At 26.3% G+C, this 15,757-nt stretch overlaps 1 protein-coding gene across 20 annotated transcripts in view; it reads left to right on the forward strand.

The window, feature by feature from the left end:
* Positions 1-15,757, forward strand: part of LOC107442702 (uro-adherence factor A) — an 82,388-nt gene that overhangs the window by 30,705 nt on the left and 35,926 nt on the right. For 10 of the 20 annotated variants that reach the window (XM_071177366.1, XM_071177359.1, XM_071177357.1 and 7 more), the window contains one exon: positions 4,688-4,772. In XM_071177366.1, coding sequence (XP_071033467.1) covers positions 4,688-4,772 — 85 coding nt within the window. Of the gene's footprint in view, positions 1-3,271; positions 3,357-4,687; positions 4,773-15,757 lie in introns of all 20 variants that reach the window. The other 10 variants (XM_043045643.2, XM_071177363.1, XM_043045642.2 and 7 more) reach the window with 1 other exon arrangement.

Genomic DNA, 15,757 nt, shown 5'->3' on the forward strand with positions numbered 1-15,757 from the left:
ACTATTTTATTTCTATATTTCAAAAAATAATTCTCTCTCATTATCGGAATAAGAGAAAAATTTATAGTTCATAAAAATAATAAAAGGCATGCTGATAGATTATCTCTGGTTCTAAATTTTTTTCAAAAAAGTAAACTTAAAATTATTAATTTATTTAACAATTTGAAAGATTTTAATACAGTTTTAATTTAAAATTATAAGAAAATAAACATTTAAAGTTGCGTTTTTTTTTAAAAAGAAAACGTTATTTATTTAAAAAATAATTTTAAAAATTTATACCATCAAGAAATTTGAAAAATCAATCTTGGAAAAAAAGAGATACTTATGAAAATTTAACAAATTCTAAATAATCATAAGAAAGTAAATATTTGTAATAGTAATCAGAATTAAACCTATAAACACAGATAATTTACCAGTCTGTAATTATTATTTAAACAGGGAATTAATGTTTTTAAAAATTGAATGAGTGAAAAGGCAGTGTTTTTAAGAGATAATCTGCTTATTTTTACAGAAGGGACAAAGAGGGTGCATTTATAAAGATTAAAGGGCAAGCAGGGCAGTCCGCCCTTTTAAAAACGCTTGGGGAGAACTCTGGATATACATTTGTGTTGTAACATACTTTACATTACTAACATACATTATTAACATACTTTTATCATGTGCTTGCAGTTATTAAATGTGTATTTTAAAATGAATGATAATACCATGTAGAATTTGGTATATTATTTTGAACATTAATCAGAATTCTTTTAAAGGTGATATAATACAATTGTGCATTTTTTCAAATTTGTTTTTCATATTTGATGTGATATTCAAATGAGAGTTTTCCGAAACTAAGATTTTTATTAATTTAATGCTACACTCTCCCGTCAGTTCGCCCTGTTCATCACCCCTCAGGATGGCCATCTTCCAAATTTGAAACATTTTTTGCTAACAAAAGGGCATATAATTTTTTTTTATTTAAACAGCAAATTTTTAGTATAGTACCTGATCTATATTTTGGAAATACTTTGCAAGACATTATTTTCAGAAGACAAAGTTAACATTGTAGAAAAAAATCATGAAAAAAAAAAGAAGAAAAAAAACTGAAAAAAAAAAGAGTTTTTTATAAACTGACACACGAAGTGGTGATGCTTTGCTTGCTTTAAAAATAATATCAATCCAATGACCAAATTGATACAGACCATTGTGCCGATATTTAACTTAACATTCATTCAAATGTTACTAGACTTTTTTGTAAAACTAAATTTATGTACAACAATTAATTTGAAGTGTGTAATAATGAACTTTTAAAATTTTATAATTCTTTTAATTATATTTCTCTATGATAACCATACATCATGTATCAATTAGTAATACTCTCTTCGGCTGTTAATCTTATGACTAGTTAAAAATATTTACAAAAAGGATGAAATAATTCATTATACTATGTATTAAAAAAAATATTAAAAAGTATTCTTTTTATTTGATTATCGATAAGTGTAATCGATTGATTGACGATAAGTGTAATTTTTTGAATTAGAAAATTTTTTAAAGCTCATAAAAAGTGGGAAATTAAAAAGTTTTAACTTAAGAAAGTTCCTCTCTGCGAATTTCCAACTAATCGTTGTATGTTACAAAAACGCATATGAAATCATCAGCTTTAACTGGGGTATGGAGAAGATGGTTCAGTAGGTTGAAGCTCTATATGCCCGATTCACAAAACAGAAGCCAAAGTAGAATGTGGAAATTGCAGAAATATTTCCCTGCTGAATACTGCATTTAAAATATTCTTCATCATCTTTTTCAAATGGCTGTTGCTTTATGTCACAAAAATTCTTGGACCTTACCAATGTGGATTTATCAGAGGAAGACCGACTATAGATCAAATGCAGCATATAGAAATATGCTTAGACTATGAAATATAGAAATATGCTTAGACTGATCTATAGAAAGAGCAAGAGTTGAGCATAGACACCTATCATTTCTTCATAGATTTTAAAGCTGCGTGTGATAGCATGAAAAGAGATGAGCTATATAACACATTTAATGAGCTTGGAATGCTTACAAACGAATCCGATTGGTCTAGGCTTCACTTAAGCAAGTAAAATGCCTGAACCAAAATGCCGAATGCACTTTTAGATGCATTCTACACTGATAAAAGCTTACGGTAGGGTGAAGTCTTATTATGTTTGCTATTTTACATTGCTCTTGAGAAGGTAATGCGAGATGCAGAAATATGAGGCGGGCTGAGTCCATGACTGAGCCCGTGAACTGGCTCATTCATTGAAAAAAGTTTTTAGGCTCGGGAAGGTCCAGATTCATTATAAAATGTTCGTAAATTTTTGACTACTTTTAAACAAACACTTGATTATCAGTTATCAAAAATGTAAAATTTATAAGACATTAAAATTTTAGAGCAATCAGCTACTTTTGTTCAGTGCTTTTACTTCATGAAACTAACACTAACCGTCAAATGACTTTATTTAGCTTTTGATTTTCTGTTTTAATTTTCATTTTAGTTACTTAGAGTTTCAGTTGGTTCAGTTTACTCTTCTTTTTCTATCTAAGGATAGTGAGTAAAAAGGTTTTAATTTACTAATTTCCTTATTTAGAGATGAAAGGCCAAGAGACGAGACTGCAAAAATTGACCTTTATTCGCTGTATATTTTGGACTCTTAAATAATCAGGTGTATCTTGGGCTAGGGTGGGCTCGGACGTCTTGACAATATAATAGTATTACTCAAAAATATTAGTATTACTTAGAAATCAAATATTGACAGACTGGTATTTTCTGATCATTAACAAGAACATAAGTTCCATTTGTGTGATATTACTTAATAACAATTTACAGCTAAAAATAAAAGTTCTATAGAGATAATTATGAGTTATTAAAACTTAGTTAAAGGATTTATATAAGTTTTAAAAGCAAAAAGAAAAATAGAGACTTTAAAGGGAATGTAATTTCGAGGTAAAAAAGGACAGGGAAGAAACTTACATTTCTTTTGAAATCTCTATTTTTCTTGTTTAAAGGTTTTAATGTGTTTTATTTTATTTTACAATTTTGGTATCATTGAGGCTAATTTGAAACATAAGTAACTGTTTTATTATTTGCAAACTATTTGAATGATGGTAACAAAAATAGTTGTTTTCGGTTTGTTCGATTCTACAATGAAAAAGAATGTTATAATTGCTAGTTTACATAATTTAATGAATTTTGACTATGCACTGTAAAATAATAGTTATCTTTTTTTATTGCATTAAAATATATAACTTTCTCTTTATTTTTCAGATATTATATAGAAAGTATAACACAACTTCGAGACAGTGCAACCATCGAGGCCTTTTATTTACAGACAAAATCTCTGATTGCTAAGGTAAATAACTTTTTAATTCTTTTTCATTTCAATTTTTATTTTATTTTATTACTATAGTTTTATTATTACAGTTTATTAAATATTTAATAAATATGCACACAGTATGACTATTTACAAGTATTGCTAAGAAAATATTCTAGCACTTTCTTATTTTTCATTTCTAAGCTCTTTAGTCAGTTGTTTTGCATAGGTTTTTGAAATGTAATTGTTTTTAACTAATTTAGTATTTTATGTCTNACCTACCACCAGTTACTTTTCTCAACAACTGAAATTTAGAATAGTGTGATTAAAAAAATATGTGAACTGTTTGCAATTTCAAATTAATATTGAAATGCACAGGTTTAGAATTTTCTACAGTGAAAAGTTTTCGGAACTTCAGTGTTCAAAAAAGTATACAAAAGCTAGACGTTAAGAACATATCCAATGAACGAGCAAAGCGAGCATCGGATTGCGAAGCAATCCGAAATGAACTGTGAAAGCAGTTCTGGGGGTTGGCGAGCGCCAGCGAGCAGGGGGCGAAGCCTCCTAGTTATTATTTAAACAGTGAATTAATATTTTCAAAAATTGAATATGAGTAAAAAGGCAGTGTTTTTAAGAGATAATCAGCTTACAGATAGGACAAAGATATAAGGATTAAAGGGCAGACCCCCTTTTTAAAAACGCTTAGGCAGAACTCTGGATATACATTTGTGTTGCAATACATTAGTAACATTCTTTTATCGTGTACTTGCAGTTATTAAATGTGTATTTTAAAATGAATGATGATACCATATAGAATTTGGCATATTATTTTGACCATTAATCAAAATTGTTTTAAAGGTAATATAAAACAATTGTGCATTTTTTCAAATTTGTTTTTCATATTCAATGTGATATTCAAATGAGAGTTTTCCAAAACTAAAATTTTTATTAATTTAATGCTACACTCTCCCGTCAGTTCGCCCTGTTCATCATCCCTCAAGGATGGCCATCTTTCAAATTTGAAACATTTTTTGCTAACAGAAGGACATAAATTTTTTTTATTTAAACAGCAAATTTTTAGTATAGTACCAGATCTATATGTTGGAAATACTTTGCAAGACATTATTTTCAGAAGACAATTTTGGGTATCATTGAGGCTAATTTGAAACATAAATAACTGTTTTATTATTTGCAAATTATTTGAATGATGGTAACAAAGATAGTTGTTTTCGGTTTGTTCGATTCTACAATGAAAAAGAATGTTATAATTGCTGGTATACATCATTTAATGAATTTTGACTATGCACTGTAAAATTATAGTTATCTTTTTTTATTGCATTAAAATATATAACTTTCTCTTTATTTTTCAGATATTATATAGAAAGTATAACACAACTTCGAGACAGTGCAACCATCGAGGCATTTTATTTACAGACAAAATCTCTGATTGCTAAGGTAAATAACTTTTTAAATTTTTTTTCATATTAATTTTTATTTTATCTTATTAAAGTTTTATAATTGCAGTTTATTAAATATTTAATAAATATTATACACACAGTATGACTATTTATAGGGATTGCTAAGAAAATATTCTAGTACTTTCTTATTTTTCTATTTTTCATTTCTAAGCTGTTTAGTCAGTTGTTTTGCATAGGTTTTTGAAATGTATTTCTTTTGAACTAATTTAGTATTTTATGTCTGAATTGATTGTAATTATGTATGTGATTATGTATTTTATGTCACGAATATGATTATAAATGTTTAATAACAAGAGTCTGTCCAGATCAAATTTACTACCATTTAGCAGTATCTTTTCAAATTCAACTTTAGAAAAAACGGTAGTTTCAGAAAATGTTTTTTAAAAAGCAAGTTCTAATATTCTCATCCCCCCATCATCATCACTTAAAACTTTGTTTTTATGTACCGATAAGAAACGATAAATCCTGAGTTAATTAAGCATAGATGAATAGGTAGTATTTGCTTGGTCAGATAGTGTGGTGTGGTAGCCTAACCAGCCGCTTACGCCATATTATAGAGAGTTTTTTTTTTTTTTTTAAATTAAACCATGAGGAAACTTTACAGGAAGTTGAAATTTGGACATTATTCTGAATATTCGAACATTGTTCTAAATTTCTTCTAACAGACCTTTATTTTTTATGAAAACTTTTTCCTCTGAAACTTTTTTCTATGACTATGTGGGAAATGTTCTCATAATGAAAATAACTTTTAGTGCAAGTACTGTTAAATGCATGTTATTTTTAAAATTCAAGTCGAAATTTAACAATTGACTATGATTTTTAAATTTAGATACAATTTTACGCCCAAAATTTTGCAATAGCAGAATTATTTTTGAATATACAGGGAAAAATATATAAAAATTTACCAGTCATAAATGATTTTTATTTGTAGTGACAATTATTGAAAACATCTTCTTACTGTACCATATTTTTGTGTTGATTTTTTAATATAATTTTTAATTTTCACAAATTTTGTCTAAATTTTCACGAAATAGGTACTCCTCATAAAAACCTAAACAGACCACTGAATAATAAATTCTTTTATTAGTAATAGTAAAACATTTACTTTTACTTATTATTTCTTTGCAATGTTAACTAAATGTATTTCTAGAGCATTATTTCTCATTTACATGAAAAATAGATTTTGATCAATATTTGTTGGCAAATGGGTGTTTTCAGATAAATTTTATTTGTAAATTATAAACTTTTTGTTTACTGCTGGTTAGCCAGAATGGCAGGCTATACCATGTTAAGCGCCATAAGCTGGTTAAACTGATTTGATAACTTATTCATGATCAGTGATGTGATAACTTTTTCAGTTCCACTTAATTTTTAGAAAAAAAGGTTGCTTTTTCACAAAATTCCTCTTAATCTGCTCTTAGCTATGCTCTAATCTAGTGGTTGACAACATGTGTCATAAGTAGTAATTTTGTGCAACCTGCTGCCCCTTTTTTTAACAAAGAAGCAATTTCTAGCATTTTTTAAATAGTTTTCCTAATAATTCCCTTAAAACAGTTAAATGAGAAAACTTAATCTATAAAGAATGTGATTACAAATGTGTTATAAGGAATATGATTACATATTATTCTCAAAAATTTTACACATTTCCCATATTGTAGTAATTTATGTAAAGAATATTGCTCTCAGGATCCATAAATTCATTAAGGAATTAGATATTATAATGGTGAAATCCAAAGGGCACTTTAAGGAAAAACACATGAAGAATTAAAAAAAATAAAATTTAGAGAATTTAAAAAAATGAATTTGAATTCCGAACAATTCCGTATATTAAATTATTGCTTCAAAATGTAAAAATTCAAATGTAAACTTCAAATGTAATTTAAATTGCTTAGATAAATTTCACAATATTCAGTTGTCTTGAGAGGGTTCTTAACTCGCAATTTTTTATTTTCTTCCCCTATTTTTGCAGTCTCTAAATTTTTGTGTTGATAAGTAGCGTTTTATTTTTTTTACGATGCATGAGCTACTAAGAAAAATGTAAAGAAAAGTCCTAAAATTTACTTTCAAAAACGAAACTCTATGAACAAATGTTCGAAATTAAGGACTTCATATATGGCTTGTTTTCTTGCCAAATCATCGAATTAAGCTTGAGTAAAATTTATTTTTTTTGGCTGGAAATTTTTCTTCAAACCTAGACTATGAAACATTGTAAATAAATACCAAAATACCTAGACTATGAAACATTGTAAATAAATTTTTTATAAAAGCATATTATTTTCTGCAAAGATTTAAATTCACTTTGTATGTAGATATGATTGTTGTTTGAAGTATAAAGAGTAAAAAAAAAAATTTAATGGCTTCATAAGCATAATTTTTGAAGTAAATTATACAGGTTTGGGATATTTGGATGTTAAAATTAGGTTTTTGAAAAACTGCTGGAAAGTGAAAATAACTGATGGAAAACTGATAAAAACTGTCGAAATCCAGGGGAAAATTTCTTCTATGTGATTAGGGACATTTTATAAGAAATCAAATTACGTAACTGTTTACATTATGCGCAATACTTGCATTATAATTTTGATTTACATTATATATCATGTATAAAAATGTGCTTCATTATACTTATGTTCTTAATTTACTAAGTACAGTTATTGGAATAAAATTTCCTAATACATGTTAATTTTAGTATATAATATAGCAGTTTTGGTAAGTCTACACTCTATTTCATGCAGCTCAGCATCAATTGAAAGAATATTTTCAGTTTTTCGTCTTATTCATTCAAAATTTGGGAAAAAAACTTACAAAAGGCTTCAAAACTAGTGTTTTGTAATCATATGCTCAGGGGAAAAAAGAAGTCAGAATGAGAGTAAAATGAAATTTTTTTTCACACAATGAACAAGATAATTTATGGGCAATTTTTTATAAGATGATTGTTTTTGTATTTTTATTTATAATTATCTTATACTCGTAATAAATTATAATTTTATATTACAAACTTTTTTTATACCAGTTGTTAAAACAAAATGAGGGTTTAATATCAAAATTATTAAAAAGCATAATTGATTGATCATTAATTTAATATGTATTTTTTATTTATAATTACATCATGTTTTTGATAGATAATAATTATTTTTTACACAACAAATTTAAGTTTTAAACAATTGTTAAAAACTCTGTCAAAAATGGGTTTTTGACACAAATGTTGAAACTAAGTTATTTTAGAAAAAACTAAGCATCTCAAACAAGCAAACCTCTTCTCATTTCTTAAATCTAACTAATTTTTACGATTTTTACTATATAAAATTGAATACAAACTTAAACAAAAAACATAATTGTTCATTTATTTAAAATAGTTTCATAATTCATGATTGGTAAATTTGGTTTTATTTATAATTATATCAGTGGGGATTATTTTTATTGACGGTGAATTTTATTCATCGATCCAGTTTTCATGATGCCCACAATAGTGGCATTTCCGCACCTAGAAAATGACTGACCAAAATTAAAATCTTTTTCAAAAAATTATATACTTTCGATAACTTTTTGTCGTCAATGGAGGAAACCCCTCAGAATGACCAACCTCCATGTCGTTCCTGAGAGGTTAAATTTCTCTTATATGAAATGATTATATTATGACAAAGAAATGATAGTTTGAATAACAGTAATAAATATATGAATAACAACAAAATAGAGTAGATAAATTACAAATGCAGATAGAACTAACGAGTATATCCAGATCTACAATCTCATCATCACTAAATTGAACTCAACATATTATGAGTAGATATTTGTGAAGATGTTTTCTAACTTTTCTCTGTGAAAAAAATTAAAGTTTTTGTTATCATATTTTATTTAAAAGTTGTAATGAAAAATTCGCTTTAATTCATATTATGGTTATGTTCATTTTAGATTTATTAATTATGGATCTATTCATGTATATATTCCTGCATGAATTAATATTGCTTACAACAAATGATTTTTGCACATTATTCACACATTGTGTTTGTTTACTTATATTCTGAGCAGGTATTTTGTTGTAATTTTGGCTTAATATTTTTTCTTCTTCTCAAATTTAAAATTAATAGGGCTACCCTGAGATTTCTGACCATTGGATTCACATATTCACGAAGTAATTTTTCAGAGGGCGTGAGGAATATTGTATTGCAAGCAATAATTACGAATCAAAAATTATGAAATATATTAAATATTATACAAAATTACATAATCTTTTAAAATGTATTTTATTTCTAATTAATAAACATTTAAAAGCTTTTGTTCAGAAATGTTATATCATCAATTATAATTAATTCATGATTTATAATTGCATCATAAGATGAAATGGTATTAAACACTAATAAATATTTCACCAACACACTTAAATGATTTCTGTAAATAGCTATGTATATATTTGTGTTCAAAGATAATTATTTCTCTTTAAATATTTGAATTCCCTAAGAAGCTGTAATTTANAACGTCAGACTTGTGGTCGTCACGGGGTACTGAATGCTCGATCAGAGAGAAGGCTGGCCAGGGTTGTGCAGCGCAATAGGAGAGCAACAGTGCGACAAATTGCAAGTGATCTTAATCAAGGAGCAACTGTGAACGTCTCTGAACGTACTGTTCGACGCACATTGCGCTCTATAGATTATGGAAGCAGACGACTGAAGGGGTGGTCATAATTATTTGGCCACTCAGTGTATATATCTGTGTGCGTGTGTAGTTTCGAGTTTTTGAAAGAGGGATGAGCTTTGAATAATAATTCAAAAGAAGAAATGGATTAAATTGCGTATTGATCTAAAATTTATTAAAAATGATAGTGATATTTTAATTTAAAAAATGTAATGATGAAATTCACCTGGCTGAAATCTTTACTTATCAAGAATCATGGATTTTGAAATAATTTTGTTTAAATTAAGCAGTTTTTATGATTAATAACTATTATTTTTTAATTGAGTTAGAAGTTTTTGAAGTTTTATATCTTTACTACTAGCTTCAACTCTTAAAATGGTCCCCAAAAAACTCTTAAATTTTTATGCTGGTTTCTGAAGTTGAGAAATATTTTTGCTTAATTTCTTTAAAATTGTTATTTTATTTCAGGCTTTACAGTATGATTTATTTTAATATGGGAAGGTTAATTCTCTGAATACTTGCAAAGATTACAAGCAGAATATTTAGCTAATTGCATAAATTTAAATCAGATAGTTTTCATTCACCAGATTTGTTTGCATTCTTCTTAATTTAAATATTCTTTATTTTATTAAAAGTAATATAGCTCAAAAAATTATCGTGTTTGAAAATTTGCATTTTAGAAAATTGTGGTGAATGTAAAGTTTTTTTTTATGGCCTGATACATTTTTTTCTCAAAGTAAATCATATTTGATCAAAGTTGTTTTCTTGTATTGAAATTATAAACATCTAGAGTTGCTTTATAGATTAAAAAATAGAAATTTATCTATGTTAATTTTATAAATATCTTTTGTGGCTCTCCTTCAGTTTGAAAACTATAGATCGTTAGAACCCAGAATTTTCATATTTCCGATACTTTTTTTAAAGGTGGAACCCTATTTTAAATTATACAAGTCTCCCATATTTATGTTCTTTTATTACAGCATTCTGAGCTGAAATCACCATAATTGTGAATTTATCTTTACTTGTTCTGTTTCTTCTGTTAGTATTCATCTTTTTTTTATATTCTTTTCTAGTACAAGAAATTGTTTTTTATTTTAATGATCAAGAATTATGCATCCCAAGCTTTTTGTAGCCCAATGTAGCTTTTTTTCTTTCATGCCACCTGAACAAGTTTTGGCATATTCGCAGAAAGTATCACTTAAAACACAGACAATAAGGAAGATCAAAAACTAAAGCTAGAACTATTAATTATTATGTTAAAAATGGCATACTAGTTCCAAGCGTTACGTTTTAGCATAATTTCAATAGACAATAAAATAGAGAGAAAAGGATGACAGTCATTCATTTGTCTGTTCTGTATTGTACTCTGAAGAAGATATTGCTGAGAATATTCATATGCTGTTTTTAGTTATTTTGGTGTACTAATAATTGTGACTTTTAATGTTAGTTTTATCATCTTTTATTATTATTATCACAAAATCTAATTATTTATTCTTTAATATTTTAAATATTTAGCTTTTTCTTTTTATTTCCTTCAATCTGAAATTTTTAATCATTTTTTTATTTTGTTAATTTTTTTTCATTAGTAAAATTTAGTTTGTAAATTTGTCAGTTTTTAAGTACATAATATTTTTAGTGTAAGGTATAATAAAATTAGTTATTGCTAAAATGATATGATTAATTTTGTTTAAAGTTCATAAATTTATTGGTTAAACCTTTTTGTGCTCATTATTTTTTTTATTAATAAGTTGATAATAAGTGGAACTTTTATTTTATATTATTAGTTTTACAAATCTATCCATGAATGGAAAGATTTTGTTTTATGTGTATAGTATAGGAGAAATCAGCGTTAGTTGGTTCCACTTTTCAGTTTGTATTTTTTTATCTCATTAAAAAATTGTCTTTACAGTTTGATTTTTCTCTTCAAGGTAAATTGCCTTCTTTTCACTGTTCATAATTTTTTTAAATGTGTTCTGTTAAAAAATTTTAAAATTAATTTTTAAAAGAATCCTTGACAACTGGACCTATGTAGCCCAAGGCTGGGCACTTTGGTTCTTGTGACAAAACTCTGTTCAGAAAAAATATTTAAGGATAAATTTCATCTCTGATTTAGTAATTGGCTCACCTATTTTCTTTATAAATGCATTTTTCATTTTAATTTCTAAATATAAATAAAATGAGTCTTCAATTATATAAAACTAAAAGGAAATCAGTCTTACTGCAATTAGTTTTGAAATTTAATGAAAACAAATATTTGACACTAACTGACTGATAAGTACTAACTGATTTTTAAAAATTTAATATGACTTAGCAGTTAAGATGGTTTATAGCAAATTAAAGTTATTAAAGGGCATATGAAACAATAACTGTGCTGAGAAAAGCCTGATATTTCCTGAAAGAGGTTTGAGAAAAATAAGAATTGTAGAAATCTTTTTGCTCTCTTATTTTATCAAGATCTGTTGCATATAAAAAATATTTTTATCACTATTGCATGATATAAATTTAATTTACTAAAAAAAATAGTAGACATGATCTCAAAATCTTATACAAGTAAAAAAATTTTTCTTACTCAGAACTTCTCCAAAAGATGCAATCTTTGACAAAATTTATTTATTTTTTATTCCTAAATACACAGCATATTTCCTGTGTATTTTTTTTTACTATAGATTCTGTTTAAAATTTCTTTTTGCCCAGATATCTATACATATTCCAATTTTTTTTCCACTTTGACAAAAAGTTAAATGCAATATTTCTGACTAATTTTATTATTTAATGTGAATAAAATTAGCTTATTGTAATGTCTGTAAAGAAAATTAATGAATTACATATTTGTATATAAGATTAATTTAAGTAATTCTTATGTACATTTTTTATTAGCTTCTAGTCCTTGAAATTTTATTATTTATTTCAGAGTTGTGTAAGTCAAGTTTTTAAAAAATTTTCAAGATAAATAAGGTATAATTACTTAGCTGTCCTAAAATATAACCTTTTGAGATAAAAAGGGCACATTTTAACTTTTAACTGTGTCGTGTGATTCTTTCATAGGATCTGTGGGGGTGCAACTAGTTACTGGAAAAATCAAACAAAACTATTTAGAAGCATTAAAATAATTAAGTCAGGTCCAACGTGCTACTAGGTTCAACCTACCTTGTCTTCCTTTACTTTTAGTTCCACATAAAATTTATGACTGATAAGAATTATTTTAATAAAGCACAGAAAGTTTTCTTTTTTCATTATATCAAAAATAAAATTATTGATGTGCTAATTTATATTTTTTCCCTACAGATTAACTTTATTATTGAGGTCATTTTTCTTCACACATTTGTTTCCTTTTTGAATTTTTAAGTTAAAGTTTATTTTTTACTTTTTTAAAGGGCATTTATTTCCATAAATAGATAAAATGTTAATAATTAGAGTGATGCATTTGCTGCTAAACTTCAAAACCAGACATATTTGTCTGAAATTGTTTCAAACCTATTTCATGTTCTAAATCAGCAGCTTTAAATTAAAAAAGTTTTTTTTTTTTTGAAATTGTGCTAAATTATTTTTGATAAATTAGGCATTTTCTATAAAACTCTGTGTGATTTGTTCAAAACAGTTAATACAATTTGTTTGAAAAGTTAGATAATTACTAATTATTGTTGATTTTGTGTTTTTTGTTCATTTATGTATAACCTGCATTAAAAAAATTATTTCTTCTAATTGTAGTTCTAATTAAAATTATGGAATTTAATATTTCCCAGGTTAAAGTTCTTACATAACAGTTTTGATAAGTGGCTGCTGCATAATGTTTTGAACATGTAATCACGTGAATATAGTAAATAACAATTTTATACCGCTTTTATCTTGCTACAGTTTTTGAAAAATATAAGTTTTAATAAAAGCCAGCTTTTTTTAAAATTTTAGCCAGACTTTTTTAAGTGGTTTAAACCGATAAAAAACAAACCAACTGGCTTTTTTTTTTGTCCTGATTAAAATCCAGAAACCTTGGACCTAAACGGACCACCCTGAATAACTTCCGATCTAATGATCGGATCTTCACGTTCTAGGACTCAATCTTATTGGTTCTAGGGGGTCACCTAAAATATTCTAATTAATTAATATAGAGGATATTTTGAATTATGAAATCAGACATAAAAACTTACTTTTTCTACACATCTTTTTTCAGCCGATTCGGATTTCTGACCCTCGAAATATCGAGCGTAGCCGAAATCTTGAAATTTTGGTATTCATAGTTTAATTAGGAAAGTAATCCAAAGTTTGGACCTCATAATGTTTATTTTATTTTTCACCATATTTTGAGAACTTTTTAAGCGAATTGAAAAATTTTTTCAAACAATTATAAAATTCTTTTATACAAAGATAATTCTATGGAAAAAAATTTATTTTGTAAATATTTATTATTTTTTATTGTTTTCTTTAATAATAGCCGAAAGAATTTTAAATTGTGAGGTATACAATTGTTTACATTATTTTAAAGAATATAATTTTATATGCCAAAATACAAAATTTGTGCGAAATCAGTTGAATAGTTCCTGAGAAATTGAATTATAAAATAGTTGTATGTTTAAATACTACGGCCAGTGTATTGCTAGAAATACAATTGATGCTTTATTTTTAAAAAACAGGCAAGTAGTTGTTGAACAAGATGTTGATCTCATCATATTACTCAGTGCTCTTGTTCTACAAAGAAAAAAATCCTTCTGTTGAAAGAAGGGAAAGGAAATATAAAAACAAGATTTCGCAATTCAATAGACTTACAAAATTCTACCATTCTAAATGAGAGGAAGGATTTAATCTTATTTTTTCACGAATGAAATGGCTGTGATATTGCTTCATCTCACTGCTTCCAAAATTTTCTATGATCCTAGATTCAATTTAAAGAACTGATGAAAGCTTCCTACTTTCAATGCACAATTAAATTGAAAAATAAGTACTATCTAGAACCTTAAAGCAGTGTTTCCCAAAGTGTGGTACGCGTACCCCCAGGGGTACGGGAACAGTTTAAAGGGGTTACGCGTTCCTATGTAAGATATCTTGCAACAAACGAAAATTTCAAAAATTTTTATTTAAAAACAAAGCTAGAAATGAAAATTTACGATTACGAATTTGTCAATTGGCTATTTTTTGCAGAGTTAACAGTTAATAATAAGTGGTGTCAACAGCCAGTTGGAAACTTTTATTGTCTTTAATATACCTACATGAGTTATATTCTCAACGACTGATTACTTGAAAACTGAAAAAAAAAAGTGTAAAAATTCAAACAGGCAAGTTTCATTAATATAAGGTTTAAGGGGATGGGAGAAAATTTCATCCCCAAGGATAGGGAATTTTTTAAAAAAAAAATATCCATTTCAATTACATTACATTGTTTAACTGCTTAAAAATTTAAAACAATTTCTGTAAAAAAATAATCGTTTCTTAACCTAATTTTAGCTAAAATTTAAGGCTTTAGAGTGAGGGAGAATATCAACCTCAGAGGATAAGAACTATTTTTATTCATTAATTGATCCCATGTAAGTTATATTCTAACATTTAATTGCTCAAAAAATAAAAAAATTCCGTAAAAAATTTATTTGGAAAGCATTTAAAATTTAAGATTTTAGAAGGGAGGGGTCATAAATTTTTTTTTTTTCATTCTGACAATCTATGTAAATTATTTTTTATTGTTTAGTTGCTTAAAATTGTAAATAATAATCAGCATAAGAACTTTATTTGGAAATCTAGAATTTATAGTTTTAGGGGGAGAGAAAGGAAATGTCATTCTCAAAAAGAAAATCTTTTTCTTTTTTACTTATTAAAATCCATAAAAACTAAAACCCAAAATTTAATTGGAAAAATTTTTTTTAAGGGTGAGGTTTCGGGGTGGGGTTGGGTGGAAATGTCATCCTCAGGTATTATAAACAGTTTTTTTATTCCTTACTAGAACCCATAGAATTTATATTCTAATATTTAATCGTTTAAAAAAATAAAGAATCGTAAAAATGTTATTTTCGTGTAGTTAAAAATAAAGTCCCTAAAATTTATAGTATTAGGGGGGAAGCACCCCTTCAGGAAGTGGAAATATTTTTGTTTTCCTTTCCTAGACTGCATATGAGTATTTTCCGAAAGTTTCAAAACTTAATAAATTTTTTTCCATTATTTTTCCTAATTTGAGTGAACTATTAGATGGCATAAAAACTATTAACTTTTAGAAATAAGTTAAAAAAGGATTTTTTTAAAAAAATTAATTAAACATTATATACATTTATTTTATAATACTAAATAAATTTAGTTTTATGAACCAAGAATATTACAAGTAATTTTTCATTTTCTAATTTCCTTTTGTGTTGT

The sequence above is a fragment of the Parasteatoda tepidariorum genome, chromosome 2, assembly GCF_043381705.1.
Source record: "Parasteatoda tepidariorum isolate YZ-2023 chromosome 2, CAS_Ptep_4.0, whole genome shotgun sequence".
NCBI lineage: Eukaryota > Metazoa > Arthropoda > Arachnida > Araneae > Theridiidae > Parasteatoda > Parasteatoda tepidariorum.